Source organism: Vulpes lagopus, chromosome 10 (genome assembly GCF_018345385.1).
Source record: "Vulpes lagopus strain Blue_001 chromosome 10, ASM1834538v1, whole genome shotgun sequence".
Classification (NCBI taxonomy): Eukaryota; Metazoa; Chordata; class Mammalia; order Carnivora; family Canidae; genus Vulpes; species Vulpes lagopus.
Window position 1 is genome coordinate 54,866,166 of NC_054833.1, and position 27,264 is coordinate 54,893,429.

At 39.5% G+C, this 27,264-nt stretch overlaps 1 protein-coding gene across 12 annotated transcripts in view; it reads right to left on the bottom strand.

Annotated features, from left to right (window-relative positions):
* The window catches only part of DYNC2H1 (dynein cytoplasmic 2 heavy chain 1), a 344,376-nt gene that overhangs the window by 148,568 nt on the left and 168,544 nt on the right, over nucleotides 1-27,264 (bottom strand). For 11 of the 12 annotated variants that reach the window (XM_041770022.1, XM_041770021.1, XM_041770024.1 and 8 more), the window contains 8 exons: nucleotides 25,526-25,591; nucleotides 23,808-23,858; nucleotides 23,016-23,093; nucleotides 19,899-20,030; nucleotides 18,893-18,965; nucleotides 7,953-8,113; nucleotides 4,566-4,691; nucleotides 3,385-3,495 (listed from right to left, as the gene is read on the bottom strand). In XM_041770022.1, the coding sequence (XP_041625956.1) occupies nucleotides 3,385-3,495; nucleotides 4,566-4,691; nucleotides 7,953-8,113; nucleotides 18,893-18,965; nucleotides 19,899-20,030; nucleotides 23,016-23,093; nucleotides 23,808-23,858; nucleotides 25,526-25,591 (798 nt within the window). Of the gene's footprint in view, nucleotides 1-3,384; nucleotides 3,496-4,565; nucleotides 4,692-7,952; nucleotides 8,114-18,892; nucleotides 18,966-19,898; nucleotides 20,031-23,015; nucleotides 23,094-23,807; nucleotides 23,859-25,525; nucleotides 25,592-27,264 lie in introns of those variants that run through there. The other variant, XM_041770027.1, reaches the window with a different exon arrangement.

Genomic DNA, 27,264 nt, shown 5'->3' on the forward strand with positions numbered 1-27,264 from the left:
ATGGTATGTACTCAAGGGAAGAACCACCCCCTACCCAGTGGCTCCTCCATCCAGTTCTAGAATATGTCAAAGAATGCACTGGGAGAAGGCTGAGAAGATACTGAAAATGTTCCTTCTTACTAAATAGTGTCATGACTTTGAATTAACATATTTCCAAATATTAAACCAATGTTACCTTCCTTGGATTAATACTATCGTTTTTCTTTCTTAGAGGAGATTAACACCATCAGATAAAAATTAAGAAATACCAATCTAAAGCAGCAGGTAGTCATAAACACTACCAAAATATTTGTCTTCAGCCCAAAGATTATAAAAAACAAATTTCTATGAACAGGAAAAAATAAGCAGAACCTCTTTTACCAGTTTTAAAAAGTTTTAATCCAGTTTATTATTTATGACTTTGGCCAGTTACATACATACATAATAACACTGCCAACACAGAGAGCCTTGGATACATCAGGTTTGGACACTATGTGTCAGAAGAATGATGGATGGGAAAAAGAAAACCACTGAAAATCTGACTTAGCTGTGCCAGAAAACAAGTCAGAACACCAGATACTCATCTGCAAAGAAGAAAGCTGAACCCTTAACTTGACACCATATGTAAAAATGAACTCACAACACACTAAAGACCTAAATGTACAGCTTACTGTTGTAAGACCAGAAGTAGGCAGAGGAGACTCCATGAGATCAGCTTTGGCCATGATTTTTGGAGAGGAACCAGAGCACAGGCAACAGAGGCAATGAACAGACAATGGAACTCCATGAGACCTGACCTGATGTCTGTGCAATAAAGCAGACGACACACCCAGTGAAGAGGAGGACCCTGTTAGTTAACTATCCCTCTCACGAGGAACCTCTCCAATCCAACAGAAAGCCAATAAAAAAATGGGCGAAGGACTTAAGAGACCTTTCTCTAAGTAAAATAGCAAATGGGCAAGAAGCAGAAAATTTCCAATATCAGGGGACCTGTTCCTTCAATGACTGAGAAAATGCAAATCAAACCTAGGGCAAAGCTATCCCCATGCACCGTTAAGATGGTTAATATAAACACACATATGCTGAAATAAGAAGTGTTGGTGGGAACTAAAATGCAGCACTGCGGGCAGCCCCGGTGGCACAGCAGTTTAGCGCTGCCTGCAGCAGGAGGTTTGATCTTGGGGACCCTGGATGAGTCCCATGTCAGGCTCCCTCTCTCTGCCCCTCTCTCTCTGTGTCTCTATGAATAAATAAATAAAACTTTAAAAAAATGCAGCACTGCAATGATAAACATTATGCAGGTTCCTCAAAAAACTAAAAAATATTATTACCTTCTGATCTAGCAATTCCAACTGGGTATATGCCCCCAGCCCAAAAAAAAAACCAACTGAAAACAAGATCTGAAAGAGCTATTTGCCCACTCACGTTCACTGCAGCATTATTCACAACAGTCAAGAGGTAGAAGCCCTACGTGTCCATGAATCAATGAATGGATAAAGGAAACATAGTATGTGCAAACACAACAGGATGTTATCAACACTCGAAAGAGAGGGAAATCCTGTCCCATGCTGACATAGATGAACCTTGATGACATTATCATGAATAAAAGAAGCCATCCCCCAAAGACAAATACATACTCCTCTACATAGAGGAGTCTCTCAGGTAGCCAAACTCCCAGAACACAGGCAGTACAATGGTGACTGCCAGGTGGGGGACAGGGCAACAGGGAGTTGCTCCTCAATGCATAGAATCTGTCTTGCAAGATGAGAAAGTTCTGGCAATGTGCTGCACAACAAAGTATATATGAACACTACCAAACAGCATAAATAAAAATGGTTAAAATACTAAATTTTATGTGTCTCTTACTGATATCAACACCAAAAAAAGGAAATAAAATTTAAAAGAAAAATGTAGGGCAGCCCAGGTGGCTCAGTGGTTTAGCGCCACCTGCAGCCCGGGGCCTGATCCTGGGGTCCGGGGATCAAGTCCCACATCGGACTCCCTGCATGGAGCCTGCTTCTCCTTTTGCCTGTGTCTCTGCCTCCCTCTCTCTCTCTCTCTCTCTGTGTCTCTGATGAATAAATAAAATCTTTTTAAAAATAAAATAAATTAAAAAAAAGGAAAATGTAAATGTTTTTATAAATATCTTATGCTTTTTTTAAAAAAGATTTTTTTATTTATTAATGATAAACACAGAGAGAGAGAGAGAGAGAGAGAGAGAGAGAGGCGAGACACAGGAGGAGGGAGAAGCAGGCTCCATGCCAGGAGCCCGACATGGGACTTGATCCCAGGACTCCAGGATCGCGCCCTGGGCCAAAGGCAGGCGCTAAACCGCTGAGCCACCCAGGGATCCCCTCATCTTATGCTCTTATTTATGAGCATACTCATCAAAATGAAAAGGTTTCGATGACTTACTACCTCATCAAAATGAAAAGGTTTTTTTTTAGTAGAGTTGACACACAACATGACAGTAGTGTCAGGTACACACCACAGTGATGCTGTGCTCCCCACAAGTGGAGCTGCCATCCACCCCCACCTCACAGCACCATTATGCCACCACAGACTCCATGCCCTGAGCCGTGCCTCCCATGTGCCACTCCCATCTTCTAGGACACCATCAGCCTGGTCTCTGTTTATAGGTCTGATTCCGCTTTTTGTTTGTATATTCATTTGTTATATTCCACTTATAAAGGAGATCATATATTTGTCTCTCTCAGTTTAACTTATCTCACTTGGCACAGCACCTTGTAGGTCCATCCATGTTATCGCAAATGGCAAGATCTCATCTTCTTTTATGGCTGAGCAATGAGTTCCCATATATGTGCACCACATCCTTGTTCATTCACTTACTGATGGACACTAGCTTGCTTCTGTATTTTGGGTGTTGTAAATCATGCTGCTATAAACAAAGGGCTGCATGTATGTTTTTGAATTACTGTTTTTGTGTCCTTCGGGTAAATACCCAGTCATGGAATTACTGGATCACACAGTAGCTCTATTTTTAATTTCTGAGGAACTCCACACTGTCCCCATACTGTCCCACAGTGACATACCTAGCAGCAGTGCATGAGACATTTCCTCAATGCATTCACCAACACTCGCTGTTTCCTGAATTGTTAATTGTGGTCTTTCTGACAGGTGTGAGGTGGTATCTGGTATGGTTTTGATTTGCATTTCCCTGATGTTGAGTGATGATGAGCATCTGTTTATGTGCCTGTTGGTCATATGGATGTCCTCTCTAGACAATGTCTGTCCAGGTCCTCCACCCACGCATTAATTGAACTGAATGTTTTAAAGGAAAGGTTGGTGTGTTTTGTATGAAATGATAGTTCTTTCCAGAGTTTAGGAGGCACATGGAGACTAGCGCACTATGCGCCAAGTGACTCGGGGTTTAAGTTTCCTTACCTCATAGGTTATCTTCAGACTTGACTGTAGTAAAATAGGAGTGAAGTGGGGATGGACCTCTGCAGTGAGCCACAGACGAAAGGTATCTTTAGGTTGAAGAGTGTTCAATTCCTTGTGTACAAATCAGCAACAATAAAAATCTACTTAAATACATGCACTAATTTACATTTTATAAATACATTAGTAATAAGTAAAATTTCTTTCTAAAATCCTTCTGTGACATTCCCATATATTTCATTCTGCTGCTTATTTACTCTGTGACCTTGGGTTCTAGGACTTAGACCAACTCTAAGCAAGGGCAGTAATAGCACATACCTCACAGCACCATGCAAAGTGCTAACAGTGCCCGATACACAGTACGTACAAGATAAGTGCTAGCAGTAAATGAGATGCCTCAACTAGCAACCACCTGTGGGACTCTGGGTCCTCGCTGCTTTGGTTCAGGCTTCCACAGAGTTCTACAATGACATCAATTCCTTTATTGGCAATTTTTGTTGTGTCCTACTGCCTACAATATAAATTCAAAACTTCACCATACAAATTCCTTTGCCCAAGCTGTGTGCTTTGGTCACTTACTCAAATTTTTATGTCTGTTTCTTTATACATACTATTCTTCTACCTGTTAATAATCTCTTTGGAACCTGACAAATTTTTACTCATTTGTCAATTTAAATATGTCTTAGGAGGATATCTTCTCCAACTCTTCACTACCACAGTCCCAGGCAGAATTCATCACTGAGGGTATTTTGTAAAGTGAAATTCTCTCCTACAGTGTTTACAATGCTACACTATAGTTATTAATGTGGCCTGTCTATTCTAAACCAAGTTCTTTCCAATGGAGCAGGCACAAATTTTGTATGCAACTCGCACTTAGGGCAACTGCTGGCTTTTTTCTGTACTAAACACGTGCTTGTAAAATAAAGAAATGAATGAATGACAAAAAAATTGTCAAGAGTTCTAAAAGAATAAGGTCTAAAAGTTACTTTAATAAATATAACCTATGTCTGATACTAACATTATGATAATATAAAATGCAGAGTGAAGGTAACAAAAAAATGGAAAAGAACTGGCTTTTATAAAAACATTATGTTTGCTTAAAATTGTAAATTCTATCATTTACTATTATACCACATAATAATGGACCATACTATGCTATTTATACCACATTTATCTGAATCTACCTTTTCCAGAACTGGCAGCCAAGACACCACTAAATGTAAGTTCTTCAAACACAGCCAGTCCCCATTGCGGGCACATTCTTTTAGCATCTGAATCGCTAAATCAGCTTGACCTTGACCCATAGCAACCTGCAAATACAAAATGAAAAACAATACTAAACAACAGATCTGATAACATGTTACAGGAGAGATTCAAATGAACCTGTCATACATACTGAACTCAGTGATTCTGATGAGGATTCTAAGTTTTTAATAAGAAATATCAGACTCTGCTGCCATTTCCAACAGCTCTCTTGTTTTTTTATCCTTCATCAATAGATTTCTAATACTTTTCTATTTATTAAAAATATGGTATCATTACAAGTTTGCAAGTTACAGAACAGTGTAAAGAATTATTGAATAGTTTTATTTTTGTTTCTCATTCCCCTATTTCCTGCAATTCTTATTACGCTCTCAAACATGAATGTTTTAAAAAAAAGTAAATTTTTTTAACTTAGTCTTGAATTCTTTGAGGGATTAAACATTAATACCAATACTTCCTTGAAATTTACTTCCGATTTTTCCAACACTGCACAATATCTGGCTCTCAAGCTACAGGTGTAACAGTGTCAGTCCCTAGCCCTTCATCATCCAGTAAATCCCCACCCATGGCAAGGACTCCAAGGACTCTGCACTCTGCCCACTGCTCCTCTAGGGACTGCTGAGAGGGGCGGGGTGATGGACCAGGGGTTGGGGCAAGGGCCCAGAGGAGGTGCAAGGGTGAGGGGTGGGGTGAGTGCAAGGGGTGGGAAGAGGGGGGGCCAGAAGGAGCAGGGGAGTGTGAGTGTGAGTGTGAGTGTGAGGGGCAGGGCTACAGAGGGGAAGGGCTCTGTGGTGCATCAGGCCTGGGGATGCTCAGGCACTGGCAGGTAGGTGCCCCTCCTGAAGCAGAAATCCTGCAGGTTCTGGGAGCTGGAAGGCCCTAGATGATGGACTGTGCTCAGGCTGCATTGTCATTCTGCAGGTCTTAGGCAGTGGGTCCCAGGTGACTACGGACCACGTCCATTCTAGCCGCCTGTCGTGTTTGTAAAGGGTAGTGTATGTCATACTTGGACACCAGGACAGCCAGGTGTATGTATGCATGTACACAGTCTATAAACACTCTGGGAGGGACACCTGGGTGGCTCAGCGGTTGAGCGTCTGCCTTCAGCTCAGGGCACGATCCCAGAGTCCTGGGATCAAGTCCCACATCGGGCTCCCTGAAAGGAGCCTGCTTCTCTCTCTATGTCTCTGCCTCTCTCTCTCTCTCTGTCTCTCATGAATAAATAAATAAAATCTTTAAAAAAAAAAAAACCACTCTGGGAGTCCTGGTTCAAATTCTTAATTGGGTACATGATCAAAACACTTTCAAGACTATGGTTATAGATTACCTCAAACACAGTGATTTCTGTCTCCATAATGAACACAAGATAGCATTTCCTGACTTTTTAGTTGACTTTTACAAGTATTGATTTTGTTTTTCAATTAGACTACAAAGTTCTTTAGAGTGGGAACCATATCTAATGTGTTGCATACTAAAGCATGCAATAACAGTTAATAAATACTCATATATTGATTATTTTTTTTAATTTTCAGGTCTAACCCCCAAAGAAGCAAATAGGATGGGTGAAACAAAGTGACTGAATTGTTCTGATGCATTTTTTAGTTTGCCATTATTAAAATGCAAAATAAACCCCACATAAAACAAAAACAAAAACCATGTATAGTTATGTACAACACAATCAGAGAAAAGGGATAGTATTTTGCTCAAAGGAAATGACAGCTAAAAATAGGCAACTCGGAATTTACCATAAAGTATCAATTATATGAAAAAAAAACCTTAGATTCATAAAACCTCATGAAAATAATTTATTATAAAAATAAAATATTTTGGGGCAACCCCGGTGGCTTAGTGGTTTAGCGCCGCCTTCAGCCAGCGGCATGATCCTGGAGACCCGGGATTGGGTCCCACGTCGGGCTCCCTGCATGGAGCCTGCTTCTCCCTCTGCCTGTGTCTCTGCATCTCTCTCTTTCTGTGTCTCTCATGAATAAATAAAAATCTTTTTTTTTTTTAATTAAATAAAAATCTTAAAATAAAAATAAATATTTTTAAAAAGCATAACAGGAAAATGTCAAGTAGCCACCCATCCCCTCAGAAAGCTATACTACAACTTAAGTTAAAAATTAATTTTTTAATTTTAATCAAGAATCTATCAGCCTTACCATATACATTCAGGATAGCAACAAAACTTTAACAGAATTATGAATAATTATGTCCATTCTGAAAAGCTTTACTATATTCACCGATTTTGCAAGTTCAGTATACAAAACTTCAGAAGTTTAGTCAAACCTTCTACGAATGCAAGTAGCTTTACCCCTGTTGCTAAGTCCCTGCTAACAGACAGAGCTGTGGCAGGGGCCCTGGTCCAGAACACTCACTGAGGACCACAGCCTGACCAGGATCCAAGTGGACACAGGACCCCATCTCCCTGCTTTCTCATTGCCTTCTATTCATGTTCTGCACAACATTCCTACTTCTTCACTTACTTCTCAATCACTCCAATATCCTCAATGAAAGCAGTTTATTCAGTTGTCAAAAACTGATGGTAAATTAACACATTTTTAGACTGGCATGCAACCTCAATTGCACAAAGGAGGTGATCCAAACACACTAGAGCTCCTAAATTTACCTCAGAAAAAAATGAAGCTATACTACATAAGTTCTACCCACGAGTTTAGGTAGTTCAGCTTTTGCAGGTGAATAGTGCTATGATTCACTGTAAAAGCATTCAAGTCAAATTTAAAAATTATTCTAAAAAGGTTAGCAAATATATCAGTTTCCTATTACTGCTATAACAAATTACTGCAATTTAGTGCCTAAAGCCAAACAAATTTACTACTAGATTTCTGGAGATCAGAAGCCCCACCTACCATCAAGGACTCTGACTTTACCACAAAACTGTCCTTTCTCTAAGAGAGAATCTCCCTCTTGCTTTTCTAGCATCTAGAGACCACCCACATCTCTTCATGCACTTGCAAAGCTAGCACCACAGCATTTCCCACCACTCTGACCATGGCTGCATTACCACACCTGGGTCTCCACTAGCCCTCCCCAGCCTCTGTACGCCTTGTAAGGACCCTGCAATTACACTGGGCGCACCTGACTCCAGATGAAGACAGGGAACAACAGGTGCAGAGTTCCTTCTGCCATGTCAGGTAACAAATCCATGGGTTCTGGGAAGCAGGACATGGGCACTTTGGGGGACATAGTATACTTGGCCTAGCATCACAAATCATCTGTCACACGAACAGAATCAAACAGGGCAGGAGGAGCAGGAACTGTAGCAGAAACAGCAGGGAATGGGCGCTGACCTGGTGATAGCACTCTCCACTTCTCTCTGCGTTGGCCAGCTCCTGGAGCTCCTGAGAAGGATCGGCTCCTGGGGAGATGATTATCAAGATAGGCTCAATTTCCAGTGTCTCCTTGTAAAGCCGTTTGAGATTTAGAGGGAGCGGGGACAGGTCTTTCAGGCCTGGAAGACAGGTACAAACAACATGAAAACTACAAAGCAATGTGATTTGGACAGTCTGTTAAAACTAATTATATGATGTAGCAGAAAGAGCAGGTGAATGATAATCCCATACATGTTACAGTTTTCTCAGTAAAATCACTCCCTTACTAGCAATAATTAACATCTCACTGAATGCTTATGTGAGGGCCAGGCTTTTTCCAAAAGCTCTATGCCTATGATCTCAGCAACTGAGCACAGCAATAGCAAGAGGGAGCACCCAACTGCCATGTCCAGCAGACCAATATACACACAAACAGCACCGTGCTCTCAATATGTGGTTTTCTGCTAGAAGACTGAACCCAACCCTCCATCTGTATTGCTTTTCATTCATTTCTGTGGCAACTGAGTGCCAACTCTGTGCTGTGCACTTGGAAGCCAGATTTCCATGTGATAGAGTGAACAGTTTCCCCATCATGATGCAGGGTAGTCATTTCTTACTCCATACATTACAAAAAAAAAAAAAGTGGTATAGAATGAAAAGAATGTTAGTTTGGACTCAGAAAGATGTAAGCTCTCAGGTTAGCCAAGTGACCCTATGCAAACCACTAAAACATGATGTGCCTCGGTTTCCTCAATTGTAAAACAGGCATAACACAACCCATAAGTCATCTGGGAGCAAAACAGTACATAATAAAAACAGATTCATTTCTTCATCACCTACTCTAGGCCAGGCATTATACCACACATTTATTTTACATCTAAGAAAACTAATAGTCAAAAGACTAAATGTCTTGCCAAAGCTCACCCAGCAGCTACCTGCTAATAACTGTATTCAACATAATTCACCTGTGTTTTCCAGTCTGAGTTCATAACCACAAGGTCCTTATACAGACAAGGAATCATAATTTTGCTATTATGTTTGAATGTCTTCTACTAATATTTAAATGTTTCCATGACTAATGTATTTAGTAAAAGCCAAGCTAAAGAAGACCCACTTCAATAATCATCAAAACACACTTGTTTGAGCTGAACTAAAAAGAGGGTATGACACAAAAGTTCAAAAACAGATTACAGAATGTAATATTGATTACAGAGGTGAGAAAGGTGTCCCCATAGCCTCAAGCATAGAATAAACAGACAATGCCGTACTTTACAAATTCTAAAATCACTGGAGAAAGACATTCTTAAGAATTTCTGTAGCCAGTGTGCTTTAAAAATACAAATTCCATGCCCTCAGGACCGGCCAAAGAAGGTCTTTCTCGAAAACCGAAAACCACACCGGACTCAAATTTCACATTGAAAGGTTTGTAAGTACTTGTGGCAATGTCATTAGAAATGTTTCTGTTAAAAAAAAAAAAAATGTTTCTGTTCAGTCATTCATTCATGAACTCAATATTCGAGGCCAGGGGATCCCTGGGTGGCGCAGCGGTTTGGCGCCTGCCTTTGGCCCGGGGCGCGATCCTGGAGACCCGGGATCGAATCCCACGTCGGGCTCCCGGTGCATGGAGCCTGCTTCTCCCTCTGCCTGTGTCTCTGCCTCTCTCTCTCTCTCTGTGTGACTATCATAAATAAATAATAAAAAATTAAAAAAAAAATATTCGAGGCCAGTTACCGACCGGTACTGTCTGATATTAGAATATGGATTAAAGTGTTAAAAATGTGTCTGGCCTTTGACTCAGCAACTGAGGTATTTTTTTAAAGATTTAATTTATTTATTCATGAGAGACAGAGACAGAGAGAGGGGTAAAGACACAGGCAGAGGGAGAAGCAGGCTCCATGCAGGGAGCCCAACGTGGGCCTTGATCCCCGGTCTCCAGGATCACACCCTGGGCTGAAGGCAGCGCTAAACTGCTGAGCCACCCAGGCTGCCCAGCAACTGAGATTACAATAACTTAAGCATAACCCAGAATGTGAATGCAGAAACACTTTCGTCACAGCTCTTAGTGAGACACCTGGAGGACTGAGTACCTTCAGACAGCTGCACGAAAGGGCTGAAATCACAGAAGTGCTGATTACACACTAGTTTACTGAAAAGCAGATTACTCAACAGAGGGCATGATTCTGTACTGTGACATATGCACATTCATGTGCCCAGAAGGACTAGAATAATGTGCATTAAAATGTCAACAATAATTATCTCAGGATGAAGGGATCCCAGGTGTTTCCTTTCTGTCTTCTTCTCATCAAGCTCTACTTAGAGGTGTTACGTGAGAAGAACGTCAGAGATATGAAGATAGGTTCCTATAAAATAACTGACTGAAATGTGAGTGCACTCTTCTAAGTCTTCTAAAATAACTGACTGAAACATGTGTACACTCTTCTAACATAAATTCAAATATTTCTTCTAAAGTTAAAATTCTACAGAAGATCAAAATATGTGCATTAACTCATTTTAGACAATATTTCAAAGTACTGAAACATTTTGGATTGGAGAAAATATCATGAAAAAGGTAAACCATTTATGGTAATATAAGTAATGCTCATGTTACTTGGAATTCCGTATTAACCATTCTGCCCACAAAACTCCCAATAAAATAATCCAAGTGCATTTTAATTGAATGGATCTATATATATAATCATTTGTTTTATTAACCCAAGTACCTTTGACTCATTATATATCTCTAGAACTGTTAGGGTGAATCATCCAAAACTATTCAATAAAAATAAAGAGGCACAGATGTTCACTGCATTGTGAATTATCACAGGATAAAACTACTGAAAAATCACTGGGATCTTAAATTTTGACCATGCAGCTTTAAAATAAGTCATTTCTTTCAAAAGGAAACAAAAAATGAGTCAAAGAAACAACTCAAACCTTTATTGCATTTTATTTTACTCAGATAAAATATTAAAATTTTAAAAAAGAAATAATTTGCAGTTAAAAAAAGGATATTAATCTTGTACTTTTTAGGTACCTAAGTGAGTTAAGAAAGTAACAAATTAACATAAAACTATTACAGGTGGTTAAGTATTATCGATTCATTCTTCCTCACTCGGCCTATCCTCCCCAACAAAGAGACTGGCAAGCTCCAGTGTATGAAATTACACTTCCTTCATTAGCAAGAAAGGACAACTCTAAAATGTACCACAAACATCAATAAAAAGAAAACTGACAACCACTATTGAAACCAATGTACATCAACCAATCAAATGGGAAGATACTCTTTAGAAATGGAATCATACTCAAGCCTAGAAAAAAAAACAAAGTCCCACATTTTGTGGTAGACCAAAGGCTCTGTTTGTAGATTCCCAACCCTCGTGCTTCTGTGAAAGCACTCTGCAGGTACAATTACAGTTCCGGACCGTAAAATAACATTCCCCTTGATTATCCTAGTAGCCAATGTAATCACTTGGATCCTTAAGTGCAGAAAAATTTCTCCAACTAAAGTCAAGAGAGGCAGAAGAGAGAAGCAGGATTGAGAACGCAGAGGAGAGAGCATGGCCCTGCTGCCCATGACCATGGAGGAAGGGGAGAACCAAAAAACCCTAGTGGCCTCCAAATGCTGAGGACAATGCCAGCCACAGTGAGGGAAGGAGGACCTAACCCTACAACAGCATGCAATTGAATACTGTGAGGAGCCTCGATGCATTTGGGGATACCTCCTTATGAGCCTCCCCTACAGGACATGGAGCCAACACCTGGATTCAGCCTGTGGGACTGGAAGCAAGAGTCCAGGCCAACCCAGTAGGACCCCGAGAGAGGACACAAGTATCGTTCTCAGCTGCTCATTTGTGGTGGTTTGTTACAGAGGCAACAACAACAACAAAAAAAATGAATATGCATGTCCTTATGTCCTCTCCATTTCCTCTTGGACAGACTTGATGAGACAGATGGAGCCAGGGAAATGAGGTGTCTCGGAAGGGCTGTGGGCATGGACCATGGACCAGAGGACGAGCTCTGAAGCAGGAAAGCCACAAGGTTCACATAGACTCTTGAATGGAGAGCCCCCCGGGGCAGCTCTAGCACCTCCCAGGAACATGCTCCTAATAACCCCAACATACACAGTACAATACTTGCTCAGACTAGTTACCTTAGAAAGTCAAAATTCAATCAAAATTACTCAAGTCTGAATTTAGCATCTGGTAACTGCTATTTTTAAAAAGTAATGGAGTAGATTTGGCTAGTATATTAAAGCTTGGTTTGGAAGATTAAAGTGACATGCCTAAAAATTTTGAGGATGGCCCTATTTTGAAACTGACACTACTTTCATAAACATTTTTTAAGTTACTATTTTAAAGTTTAGAGATTATAAAAAGGACTGCTAAAACTAAATAAAAATCTTTTCCACAGGAATTATGCTTGAGAAATTACATTTGAGATTAAATCTTTAGAATTTGATTAAAAAGATATAAGTGCTTGTCATTCTCTAGCAATTTGAATTTTTAAAACTTACTCATACAATAAAAACTCCAATTTATATGAAAACTATAATAATAAAACCATTTGACCAAATACAAAATCATCCAGCCATATACCAGCATATAGAACTTTCACTTAAAAATAGGCAGAATATGATTTTAGAAGTATATTAAACTTTCAAAACATTTGAATATGTGAATATCATGAGGTTTTTGGTTGGTGCATTAAATCTTAAATGTCATTTAACCTGGAGATAAAATGGTACCACAAGAGCAGTATTCCAAAGAGTTGGTAGAAGGTCAAACTACAAAGTCAGTAAGAGAGGTCATGAACAATAAAGTATAAAGAGCAAATTTCCAAAGACTATGGGAGTGAGGAAAGAATAGACACTAAAGAACCTCTCTGAAAATTGCCTTGTTTTACTTAAACTTGCAATGAGTTATAGAAACAGATAATAAATATATAGATAGGCCAGAAACATGTTGGATAGTGTTGAGTCCTATTATAGGGAATTAACACAGGTTGATGTGTTGGTCCTGTTTGGTGGCCCAGAAAGACCTCTCTGGAACTGCAGTATTATAAAGCTAACATCTGAATGAAGGATTCAGCACTTCCATGCAACACCTGGTGCTCAGCACAACACTGTGCATTATGCTTGAATTTTAATAAAATAACCTTTTTCTTTAAAAGAAGTATTAAAGGGAGTAATAATCTTTACTACTGGAGAACTAAGAAGTATTATTCAGGTCACTGGAAGATATTCCTATATTAAATAAAATATCCAGAAAAGGATCCAAAACAAACAAACAAACAAAAGAAGGAAAAGCACAGAGCAGAAAGATGGTGCAAAGGTCTGAAAGCAGTTTTTCCCACAGGTACATGGGGAACAAGCAAGAGTGGTACAGTTGAGGTCAGAGAAGCAAGCAGAGTCTTATAAGCTTATGTAAGGATCCGGATTTTATTCTAAGTGGTCTGAGAATATTTTGGAGATCGTATACAAAAACTGAGATGATCTAGTTTCAATTTTTAAAGACTACACAGCTGTATGAAGAGAATGGATTGGAAAGGAGGCAAGAGCTCAAGTAGGGAGACCAAGTCAGAACAAGCATTTATAGTGCCTCTGTTCCAGAAATGAATTTTTTAATATTTTATTTATTTATTCATGAGAGACAGAGAGACAGAGACAGAGAGAGGCAGACATATGGCAGAGGAAGAAGCAGGCTCCCTGCAGGAAGCCTGATATGGGACTCGATCCCGGATCCCAGGATCATGCCCTGAACTGAAGGCAGATACTCAACCGCTGAGCCACCCAGGTGTCCCTCCAGAAGTGATTTAAGATCCCTCTTGAGGCTTGTATTCTAGTTGGAGAACACACAATAACAATGTGTCAGATGTTAGCGATGGTTATGGAGGAAAATAAGTCACATAAAAGAGCAAGTAGGAGTACATTGTTTTATATAGAGTGCTCAGGGAAATCATCACTGAAAAAGTGACATTTGAGCAGAGAAGCAGGGAAGTAAGTGGGGAAAGGAGTGAGCTCTCCTGGAAAGAACAGCGGGTGCAAAAAGGTCACGAGATGGCAGAAACACATTAGGTACTCCAGAAGAACAGGCAAGGTCTCTTATGGTTGGAAAGGACTGGAAGAGGGTCAGAGTGGAAGGAGCAGGGATCTAAGGGGCAAACTCAGGACTGGAAGAGCTAAGACCCTTTAAGACAGGGTAAGGATACAGGATAGATGAGGCCATCAGAAGACTCGGGCCTGAGGAGCTCTATGATCTAACTGGTATTTCTAATGGCCCTGTGGCTGCTCTGTTGAGAATAAACTGGGAGTGGGGAGAAAAGCAGCCTGAACAGCGGTAATCCTGTTTATGTGCCAGTGGCTGAAACAAAGTGGGTAGGTGGTAATGGAGGGGTGAGAAGTGGATTCTGAATGCATTCTGAAGACAGAGCCAAAGCTACGGCAGTTACCAAGGTGAGAGAGGATAACAGTTTGCATTAAATTAGTAGCAAATGGAGCAAAGTAAATTAATTCAGAGCATATGTTAGAGCCAAAAAAACTTGCTGGTAGATGGAGTCTGGAAAGTAAAGGACAAGGAGGAGGGGTATTTGGTATGAGCAACTGCGTGGATACTGGTATAGACAAGTCCAAGTTCTAGGTCGGTCCTGTTGAATCTGTGACATGACGATCACATGAAAATATCAAATAAGCACTTGGACAGAGGAGTCTAGAATTCCAGGAGGTCAGGGCTAAGAACAGGAGACAAAGAATCAGTAATTCACGGATAGCTCTGCAAGCCAGCAAGTTTACTAGAGAGAGAATGTGCTGGAAGGAAGAATAAATAGGCCAACATTTTGAAGACATGCCGAGAAACTGCCCATATGGGAAAATGACAAGGAACAGCTTGAAATGGCTGAGGACTGAAAGAAACACTAACCCAGAGTAAAAAGTAAAGAGCATTTAAAGGAAGTATACAAAACAGCTCTGTGGAGGTAATAGAGCAATCCTGGGGGGCTGCTGGGTAGAAGCAAAGAGCGAGCGAGCAGGACAGAGTGAGCACAGAGTGGCCGTTGCAGTCTCACCAAGACACGCTGCCCACACGTCCTGCTGCAGAAAGAGAAGCAGCTGGAGGGGGCCATTTGTGAGACAGGATTGTTGCTGACAAAATGGTCCCTTCAAGGAGGTGAAATTGCTGATGGAGAAAGGGAAATGGCAGGAGTAAGAAACAGTGCAGATAGGTTGGCCTTTCACTGGAGCAGGCCACTCACTCACAGGGACATGAGAGAGATAACGAACAGAGCTCCCGTAGAGCTGCTGGGAAGGTCTGACAATGGGAGTGAAGAACTCCTGTCTCACTGCTCCTGTGTTTCTAAAAAATGTTGGTAAAAGGCCACTTCCCTCAGCTAACATCCATGTGGCAGAAGCAGGGACAGTTTTCACATTAATCATATGCCCACTATCCAGTTACTACCAACATGCATGTCTGCGTTTGGCAACACACTAAACGTTTCGGTCACAAGACAAAGTATGCTTTGGGTATTTGTTAACATGGACACTAGTATCTTTGTTCAAATACCTCATTTTCCAGAATCAGAAGTTAGATACTTGTAACTTTTAAAGGAGTCAGCCTTTCAAAATGCACTTTATACATTAATGTGCAACCACCCAACTACTTCAGTGTGAGAACCAGTTAAAACACATGACATGTAAACTGACTCCTAACTCTGGGAAATGAACTAGGGGTGGTGGAAGGGGAGGTGGGCGGGGAGTGGGGATGACTGGGTGACGAGCACTGAGGTGGGCACTTGATGGGATGAGCACTGGGTGTTATTCTGTATGTTGGCAAATTGAACACCAATAAAAAATAAATTTATAAAAAAAATAATAAACTGACTAGTGGGTATCTTTTGACAATAGCAGTTCTTCCCTCATTTCTGGTAGCAGACCCTCCTCCACCCATGACCGCTCTTGGGGAAACTGCTATTGCATGTATTTCTGGCAGGATGAGCTGCAGAGCTGATCATGTTACCAAGCCAAGCACATCAGAGTCTATTCCTGGGATTCTGAAAGTGAGGTTGGAAGGGAAAGCTCTCTCTCATCACAAGCTTTAAATTCTATCCCAGGAGGCGGGCAGCCTCATACACAGAATACATATGAGCTCAAAGGCCAAAGGCAACACACAGGCAGGAAAGAGATAAAGACACAAAGAGAAACAGAGACACAAAGATGGAGTGAGGGGAGAGAGAAGAGAAATGGAGGGAGAATGTGTAAGGCTGGGACTAGGAAAGAAGGCCCACGTTGCTGGAGTCCATGAGACCTGCGGGCACCGAGGCCAGCCCTAGCTCTAGCTTCCTGGGTACTGGTTACAGAACTGCCCTTCCTCACTGGAGTGGGATCAGCACCTATCACTTGCAAACAAGAGTTAGTGGACATTCCGCCAGACCAGAGTAAAAATGAGCGGGGACACAGGCAAGCCATCAGACAGAGAGACTCTCCTCTTCTTGCTCAAGGGAAGGTAAGCCAGAGCACATGCAGGTGCATCTCCACAGACCCAGAGCAGCCAGCTGGGTGGCCAGTCTCATTCGAGCCTCAAGATGTTGTGCACCTGTGTGCGCATGTGTGTTCTGCCAGAGGGGGGAAGCAGAAGACGGCCATTAGGTTAAAAGCTGGACTGATGGGTAGTAAGGGTTGAATGGTGTTCCTCCAAAACAGAGAAGCTGAAGCTATAATTCCAATACCTCAGAATGACCTTACATGGAAGCAAGGCCAGGACAGAGAGAATTAGTTTCAGACAAGGTCATATTGGAATATACCCCCACATGATGGGGCCTCATTAGGAGTCAGACATGTGAAGAGATACTCGGGGAAAATATCATGCAGATTATGCAGTTGTGACCCAAGAAAAGCCAGGTGGCCAGCAAACCACTAGAGGCCATGGAGGGGCACTGGTGGATTCCCCATGGGTTTCAGAGGGAGCATGGCCTTGCAGTAACATTGATTTTGGACTTCTAGCCTCCAACATCAAGAGATGACAAATTTCTGTTGCATGAAGCCACCTAGTTTGTGATACTTACAGAAGCCCCAGGAAACTGCTACACTAGGTTAGATTGCGGGTGAATATGTGTGGATAACTTTATACATGTTCATGTGAGCACCTGCCAAAAATATCCCTCCACACTGAGGAAAAATGTGACCCCTTCAGTACTTAATAAGAACATGAACTAAGGAGCAGGATCTGAATTCTATTGTTTATTAGCTATGTGATGTTGTTTCCTCATTTTTAAATCAGTATTTAAAAATAGCCCTTCGTGATGCTAGTGTGGGGATTAAGCAAGCAGATATGTGTGCAGCACAGACTAGTACCTGGCATATAAAACGACGATTTAAGTGTTAGTGTCATTTGGATTGTTACAAACAGCCACGTTTAAATGAAAAAGTGTGTTTACTAGAACAAAACTGAAGCTGAGACAATTTCTCAGAACAGGACCCTAGTATGGATAGCTGGGTGGCTCAACATTTGGGCGTCTACCTCTGGCTCAAGGTATGATCATGAGGTCTAGGATCAAGTCCCACATTAGTCTCCCTGCATGGAGGCTGCTTCTCTCTGTGTCTCTCATGAATAAATAAAATCTTAAAAATTAAGAAAAAAAGAATAGGACCTGGTACAGTCAACTCTAACAACTTTACAAGACAACAGAAGAATGATTACTCAGTCCTGTCAAGTTTTCCAGTGATGAGTACTGAAAACCCAGTATATTTTTTTCCAATTTCCTAAAATTCTTTGCTAAGCTTATTTATATGAGAAAATCTATGAACAAAAACATACATAATTATTAAAAAATAATTAAGACAACGTCCACATAAAATTTCATATATGGGGCAGCCCAGGTGGCTCAGCGGTTTAGCACCGCCTTCAGCCCAGGGTATGATCCTGGAGACCCAGGATCGAGTCCCACGTCGGGCTCCCTGCATGGAGCCTGCTTCTCCCTCTGCCTGTGTCTCTGCCTCTCTCTCTCTCTCTCTCTCTCTCTCTCTATGTCTCTCATGAATAAATAAGTAAAATAAAAAAAAAACACACACACACACACAAAGAAGGGTTTAGATTTTCTACCAAAGGAAATAAAATCAGTGCAGATAAGATCTCTCTCTCTGTGTCTCTCATGAATAAATAAATAAAATCTTTTAAAAATTTTTTAAAAATTTCATATATGAATAAAATGTTAAATAGAGATGGAGGATTTCTAGAAAAAATGCATACATCAGCATACATCGTCACCTATGCCAGATTTTTCATTTCCAAACTTCCTGTGGTTTAGGAATACAGATTCGCTATTCTTAGATGACTCCATTTCAACTAAAATACTTTACATAGTCTTTCTTTAACATAGTTTTCCAAATTCTCTTGAGAAAAATCAAAATATGCTATAGTTTACTTACAAATGAATAACTTTTCATTCTTTCTGAGAAGACAGACTTTAAAAATGGATTGCATAGATTGTAAACTAAAAGACAAATTCTTCATTTTTTGCTTAGAGCAAAAAATAATTCATTTTAAAGGCTTTTCCCCCCTTAGGATTATGGATATTACTTTATTTTACTTTAGTTATCTAAGTCAAACACTTGATTCCCTGCTTTAAAGTCCTATTGAGAACAAATGTATAAATGTCTAAAGTGTTTTCACAATAAAATAATTTTTTAAATCTCAAACACTATATTAACTAAATATAGGATGTCAATGATGCATCAGATTTACTACATATTAGTGTAAACCAGTCACATGCAACATACATTTATTTTTTAATCCAATAAGGGTTTTAAGATAAGTAGAATGAAGGAAAAGACTTTATAATCTTCTAAACCAAGGGTAACATAAACTCAAACGTAAATTAAAAACCAAATAATTCCAGTCAGCAGTCTAGTTCTAGAAAAGTACTGCACTTACCCAGAGTTTTACATGCAAACAAAGCCATGGCACTTTGCAATCTGTCTGGTCTGAGGGCCTGTACCACGAGAACCTTAAAATAAAGTGTGGGGCATTTTTAAATAGTAAGTTCCCCTGAGAACTTTAGGCAGTAGTTAAGCAGTAGTTAATGTTAGTTAATTAAACAAATATTTACTTAAATACACGAACACTGATCACTGTTCCACAATATTTTCTTACACAAACTGTCACAATAGTTTTATACAAAGATACGTCCTTAATAGTGAAAACTTTTACTAAAACCCATTTACTGCCTCAAGCTTGTCATCTGAGTCAGCAGGAGCATGCAGTAGCCATAGGTCTCACTCTGTCTTCAGTATCTGACAAGGGCCAAAAGCAGGTGAAAGCAAGAGCATATACACGAAGAGCATATACATCGAAGAGAAGCCCTCAAATCCTAAGATTTTCAAATCACTATTTTTACAGTCAATCATGTATAAACCTAGATGTTTCTGTTTTCAAATAAAGTTCTTCTTAGCTTTCTTTCCTTCTTTTTTTAAACTGTACTTGGTAAAGGGGCATTCAGTGTGGTAAAGGGGCATTCAAGGACAAAAGCACCCGCAGCCAAGGAAGAGACACAAACCAGGGTCAGTGACCCAGAGGACCTGCTCCTAGAGAGACCAGCCACTCGCAGCCTGTGTCTCCCCAACTGATGGGGCAGAACCCATCAGCAGGTTCACTACTCTGTTGAGATCCAGACTGGGAAAACTTGCCAGGACTCTTTCTCTATGGCACAGTCACTCTTTGGGCGGAGACAGGGGAGGAGGTAGAGGGAAGAAGTAGGGCCACAGGGGGACATCCTATCCAGAAATTCTGCTGGTGACATCCCCCCCACCCAGGCAGATGGAAAAGCTGAAAGCCTTTCCCCGCCATAACATTATGCCACACCCAAAGGCAGCGCTTTCCTTGAAATAGCTTCTGAATACAAAAGAAATGTCAGATATTTTTATGCATTGAGATAACTCACCTGCTGAAATGAGGAGACTTTCTTTGCCAGAATAGATGGAAACTCTTGCTCACACACCGAGCTGTGATAGTATGTCCGCCACAGAGCCACGTCGTCAAAGCAGAGGGTCTGATAAAGACTGGGGAGGGCAATCTAAAACACAAGCACAGCCCCACACAATGAGCCACAAGCACATGTGTGTGCACTACTGAAAAAGTAAACTAAAACCAAGTACCAATGGGCATGTGTTGGCTGCTTTCCCCCCTTTACACTGGCTCCATCTGCTAATTTCTAGATCAGAAACAGGGTGTTGGACTGCTCCAACCCATAAGCAGGTAAAATTAAACATTTCCCAAGTAGCACAAAAGCAGTATGTGCAAGTGATCGAGTCTTGTCTCTACAGAAGAACCTCACCTTCTGGAGAAAGGACAGATGTGTGTGAGTGTGCACGAACCTGTGCCTCGCTTCAGCTGCACAGGACGATCACAACCGCCAATTTTCCCACCAACACCAAATCCTGAGGAAAGCATGTGTTTCCTAGCCCACATCCACTTATGTCCCATTCGTACACATGTTGGCTTCCTTGCCCCTAGACGTTCTAAGTCTCTACTTATTAATCTCTACCCAAGATTTCTCATCAGTTCCTACTGAGCATTCAGCATTCACCTTAAACACCACTGCCTCAGGCAGCCCCAGTGGCCCAGTGGTTTGGCACTGCCTTCAGCCCAGGGCCTGATTCTGGACACCCAGATCAAGTCCCACATCAGGCTGCTTGCATGGAGCCTGCTTCTCCCTCTGCCTGTGTCTCTGCCTCTCTCTCTGTCTGTTATGAATAAATAAATTTAGAAAATCTTAAAAAAAAAATGCCACCATCTCTCAAGGCTCTGCCTTAACACATTTGTTCCCTTCTACCTCCAAGACTACCATCTCTTCCAAACTTGGTTTTTCATCCTTCTCGGCCTTACTGAGGTATCACTGACAAAATTGTATGTATTTAAGGAATGCTCTCATAAATTTACACTGTGAAATAATTACCATAATGGAATAAATTCACACTTGTTAATAATATTCTCTTATAGATGGATATATCACACTTTCTTCATCCATTCATCCACTGATGAACATGTAGATTGTGACTATATCTTGGGTGAATTAAAATAATAAACATTTCCTTTGAATTTATACCCAGAGGTAAGAAGTAGGACTGCTGGAGCATACAGCAGTTCTAGTTTTAATTTTTTGAGGACACTCCACAATGTTTTCATAAAGGCTGCGCCAATTCATATTCTCAACAACAGTGTACATTTTCCCTTTTCTCCATCACGCTGCCATCACATGTTATCTTGTCTTTCCAATTATAGCCATCCTAAGAGTTGTGAACTGGTACCTGTGATTGACTTTGTATTTCCCTAATGATCAGTGATGCTGAGCACCTTTTTCGTATATATGTCAGCCATCTGTATGTCCGTTTTAGAAAAAGGTCTATTCAGGTCTTTTGCCCATTAAAAATTTTTTTGAGTATACTTTGAGTATATATGTTACATTAGTTTTAGCTATACAACTATGTCATCACAAGCACCATCTCTCTCCACACAGTGCTATCACATCACCACTGACTCTGTTCCCTGTGCTGTGCCTCACCTCCCACGCCACTTCACCGACTTTGCCCATCCCCCCTTCCCTCTGGCAATCTCTCTTCCAAACTTTTATCAACACTGGGCTTCAAGATGAGAAATGTAAATCTGTATATATGGATAACTGGTATTGAAAAGAATGGCGAATTTGGAAGATTTGTATCTGCAGTACTAGAATGTCACATGGCATAAACATAAATCAAGTACTTAAGGATGCTTCATCCAAGTAGCTATATTCACTTCTAAATAACCCATTATATTGCCCAAATTTCATTATGTAACTTGACTAAAATTAAACTTACACAGTAGAAAATTAAGTATATTTCACTTTCATTATTTTTAATAAGTGATCTAAGCCTATTAGGATAACATTTGATGGTAGTCTATTAAATTTAGTGGCAATTAGTGTATAAGGGCCTCCTGCTACCAGTTTATGCTCCACATTATATAATCATTCTGTTTTTGGCTAGAAATGTGGGATGGCCATAGTGCAGTAGGCAGCATGCTGGTCTCCCAAAAGACACAGGATCAAACACCAGGGGTATAGCTCCAGTAGGGTGCCAACCATATCACAAATATGTTCTCCCTGTCATCCTCCCTACAGGGCAAGTGGGCTCAGTGCTGCCTCTCTGTATTGTAAAACCACAATCTGGACTCCATGGGCACTGTGCTGACCAGCAGTAGGAACTAAATAAATGGCTGATGAGAAAAAAGATTCACTGACAACAAAACAGGATCTACTGACTCTATTTGATAAAAACCTACGAAAAACAGGCAGTACAGAGTCGTGGTAACCAGCCCAGACTCTACCACCAGGAGCCCAATATCAAATCCTGACTCTACTTCCTAAGTCACCATAAGCAGAGACCACATCGCTCTGGGCCTGGTTTTCTCATCTGTCAAATGAGGACAGGAACAGGAGCTTCCTCATCAGGCTGTTGGAAACATGCAGTGAAGTGATCCACTTTCACGCCCTGCATAACGCTGTGAAAACAGTAAGTCACCAGCAAGCACCTCTACTCTTGCTTTTTTTTTACTACATGCCACTGTCACACGACAGCAACTGTAAGGCGTAGGGAAGGAAAAAAGGAAAAGAAACATACATATAGATTTTGAGAGAAGGAGGTTCATCTCGTTTTGCGTTCCCAACTAAAGTACCAGTGAGGCCTGAGTACAGAACACAGACGAAACTGCTGGCAGTTGGGCTTCTGAACTGCATTTCCTGCTCTCACCCTGTCCTCAGCATCCACCTTACACCCAGGAACCAATGTAAGTTGGCAAGTTGTATGAATGCATACATTCAAACATGTATGTTGAATGAAAGATTTAGCTACAGATTAAAGCACTAATCAGAATAGAATAATCAATTCTTTACTATCCTTTTACCCAGGGATTCGATGGCATATTCACAGAAATATCAACACTAAGTATAAGCATGTAAAAAATAAACGATTTAAGTACAGGAAAATTTTAAATACCCCCAAAGTAGAAATGTCATGAATACCTTTAGCGTTGCCACTGCCCAGCTTCGCTCCTGGTCTATCCACGATGGGAGTTGATCACGGATTCTTTGCTGAGAGTCCTTTATAGGAAAAATTATTCTCTTTGGTATATTTGGTAAAATTCAGACTTAGAAAAATTAACAAGTGACTAGCTAATTTTATGAGCACTAATTTTAAAAAACTCATTCTATGTATTACTACTTTATTTTACAAGTCACTATGATAAAATTCAATATAACAAGGTATAGATAACAATTTACATAAATGTATTCATTTTCATTGTGCATAATCTTTTATGAAACTTCAGAAAAATGGAATAAAATATAATGAACTGCTATAAATTTTGCATTTCAGACATAATCTAGATTTTGCAACACATTTCGGGTTATGTTGCTTTGAAGAAAAATATTATTCATTACATGTTCAGACAGAAAATTAGTAGAGAAAAAGCTAAATTTGAATGACGTTATCAAAAATTAAAAAACTCTTAAACAAGTTATGTAAGAATTTTCCTAGTCATACACAAAATTTTATTTTCTCAAGATCATCAAAGTCTTCTTGGAATAAAACATATACTGAAAGAAATTGTATTAGTTTCTTAGTATTTAAGTAGTATTATTCTGATGAGAATAAATGTCTTTATGTCTATTTTAAAGTATAGGAGAGACAAGAACATGTTCCTCTAAAGTATAATTTCAACAGTACTTTAAAATTCCTCTGAAGCAATTATCTTATGAAGTCAAAGCCAGAAATATTTTCCCGAAGAGTGAAATAATTTTCTTATTTTTACTTACAGCTTTCCGCAACATGTCTCCCACAACCACACCTGTAAACGTATCCCATTCCTATTGAATAAAAATATGAGTAAAACAAGAAATATGAAAATACTAACCACTTAACAGAATTTTTTAAATTTCCCTATAAGATGGCTTACAATGCAGCTTTCTAAGGATGTGGAAAACAAAAAACTCACCTTCCCACTTCTGGTACATCAACATCAAGAATGAGTTCATGTACCAACATAAAACATTCATATGAAAACTACCAGAAACAATTTTACTCAAGCAAAAAATAACTACAATTCCTATATGTATATAGAACGTTTCATCTATAAGTTTACGTGTTGTGTTCAGTGTATGTCCTATTACATGACATTTTTCACTAATAAATAAGCACTTTATTGGTGTACCAAAAAATTTTAAAATTGTGTATCCTGGGGAAAAAAATAGAGAAAAGTACTTCCATTAAGTTATCTTTACCAACAGATTAGAAGAGGACTGCCATTATTCATTTTTTACCTTAATCCACAAAATCACAACAGATCAAATGTTACAGAATCTAACACTCCAAGAAAATCTATTACTTCCCTTGAGCTTCCCCTAGTGTCACATATTATTTGTTACATACTGGTCAGCAAATAAAGAAAACACATAAAATTTGAGAGCAATATAGAAAAAAAAAAGCTTATTTCCTGCCTCCACCCAGCCTGACCACTCACTCCTCTTACTGAAATTATACAATCACATTAAAGAAGCAGTGATTGCTATTAGTAGCTAGGAGTCAGAGAAAAATGTTCTCCTTTCCCAACATTTAATTATACTCCAGGAGGGAAAACTAGGGAATATTAAATCTTTCACGGTGTGGAAAATACTGATCATGGTGGACATCATTATACAGGAGGAGGGAAAGGCATCAAAGCTAATGGTAGAAATAAAGGAGTAAAATTAAAGAATTCAGGAGAAACAACACAAGTCAACCAGAGCACGTGGAATCAGAACAATGAGAAAACAGGCACATGGAAAAGTCTGTGCTCTTTTAAGTATTCAAATCAGGAGAATCCAGGACATAAACAGAATCTGACCAAGGAGAGTTAAGGATTACAAGGTCATGGTCCATATACTAATCCCCCCCACACACACACACTCTCCTACTCTACTCTCACTTTATGATATTGGCCAGAAAATCACTTACAGATAATTCTTTTTAAATATTAGCACACCAGACATGGATTGGTTAACTCTAACTTGATGGAAGTTCTTTTCAAGTTGGAGACACATGATATGGCAGACCAGAAATAAAGTTATAGATAAAGAAGATAAATTACACATGAAAAAGATGAACATAAGGCTTTGAGCTCAAGGAAGCTTCTGAGAACTACCCAGCCTCTGGCTTCACAGGCTGACTATAGCTGGGTACCCCTAATGTGTCAGTACGTACCTGCATCAGCTTGAGTGCCTGGATGGGGATGAGAAGCCATGGGCGGGGATTCAGAAAGGTCCAGGCATGGTGAGAAGTCCCACTACCTAACCATCGCTGCCCAACACCGGGCTCCCGCGAAGGGGAGAAGCGGACATGAGCATCTTATACTACATGTCTAACTTAGTAAAAAAAAAAAAAAACTAAAAGGCTTATAAATACTTTTCAGACTAAAGTTACCTCTAATCTCACCATAATTCTGCCCATTACCAAATGTCCTTGTAACTCTAACATTGTCCTCCTTTATTCCACTTACATTCTCTTGAAAAAGTTCAGGATGCATGCCTCGAACAAAATGCAAAGCGAACATCAACTGATCTGCCTGTAAAGAATAATAAAATGTTATCTTGCTGTTTCTAAACTTGTGTTTCTGGAAAAGCTTAGTCCTGAAATTTCAGTTCACAAAATCTGTGTTCTATCTTTAAATTATTTACTTCTATCAATATAAAATGTGACTGTTCAGGTAGCACCTACACAGGGCAACACTTCCGAATTGGGTGGGAAAGATAAAGAACCCAAAGTTTTAGAGAAAAATGCTAAATATTAGTCATGATATACATCTCTTTAAAAAAATAGTTTTATTTAAGTACCTGAAATCCAATTTTGAGGTCTGAATTCTCACTACTAATAAAATCAACCTCCTACATCAGGACTCTTCCATTTGTCATGTGTATGCTTACATGATCTGAAACATTCTATATAAGACATTTCATTTCTAAAAAGTTATGCAAAGGGATGATAAATGTATTCATAGATAAGAAATGAGGATATTTATTGCAAGATTTTTTATTATGGAGGAAAAACTGAAACAATCTTAAATGTTCAAAAATTTTTCATAAATAATATTCAAATAATGTACCATAGCCCGTATTATGGAAGGAGGAGCAATATGGATATACATATGCAAAAAAATGGAAATGTGGCATCAATTTTTATAGCTGATTTCGTTTACAACTATAGGTTATTTTTTATTTTTCTTTATATTTTATAAGTTTTCTAAAATAAGCTTATGTCATTTCTGTTAAAAAATATAGTAAATGTTTATTAACAACAACAAAAAACCACATCTATTCAAGCACTATATTTCCCACTAGTTTATAATTTAAGCATTTTATACACAGCTTCTCCCATACTAAAAATAACACTTTATATCTAATATGTGCATAGGATTATAAATCTACACATGGAGTAACCATAAGGGCTATAAAGATTACCAGCAAGTGATCCTTCATGCAAGAAAGTCACCCCTCTGTCAGAAAGATTCAATGTCTTGAATAATACAATACAGAAGAATAATTTACTTTATAAAAGTATATGTTGTGTATACAGCAAGTACTCAACAAATGCCTAGGTAGTGAATAAATAAAAACCATGTGTTCACAACCATAACATAGGCAATAACTAAAAAAATCTCAAAATAGAAAAATTTATGCAGGTGCAGCCACCACTCAGGTGTGGGAGAAAAACATTACAACCAACTACCATGTGTATGAAGTAATTCCCAGGTGACTTAAAGATATAAAAAGCAAGACATGGCCATTTCAGGAGATGTGCAGTGTTCTTAGGTATCAGAAAGAATTCAGGTTTGGGGGTGAATAGTAACTGGCTGGATAAGCCACTAAGACGCTTAATGCACATGGTAATGGATATTTAAAATGCATCTCTCATCTAAGGTAAAGAAATAATGATTAAGATACATTTACACACAAATTCACACACAGTATTACTACATTTATCTTAGCCATTTCTTCCTTTGACCTAAGGAAAAATAATGCAGTCTCTAGGGTTAATTAAGAAAAGGCAAAGCCCTGCCATTCTATGATTCTTAGATTAGCCACTCGGGTCGGTGGACTAACTGTTGATTATTAACTGAGGCCAAATTACAAAATGTTGGCAAAGAATAAGCCACATAATATACAGTCCATAAATACATAATAGTGGCTCTCCTTCTCTCTGCTTTCTGGTCCCAGAAAACATCATGGCCTTAGGGATAAG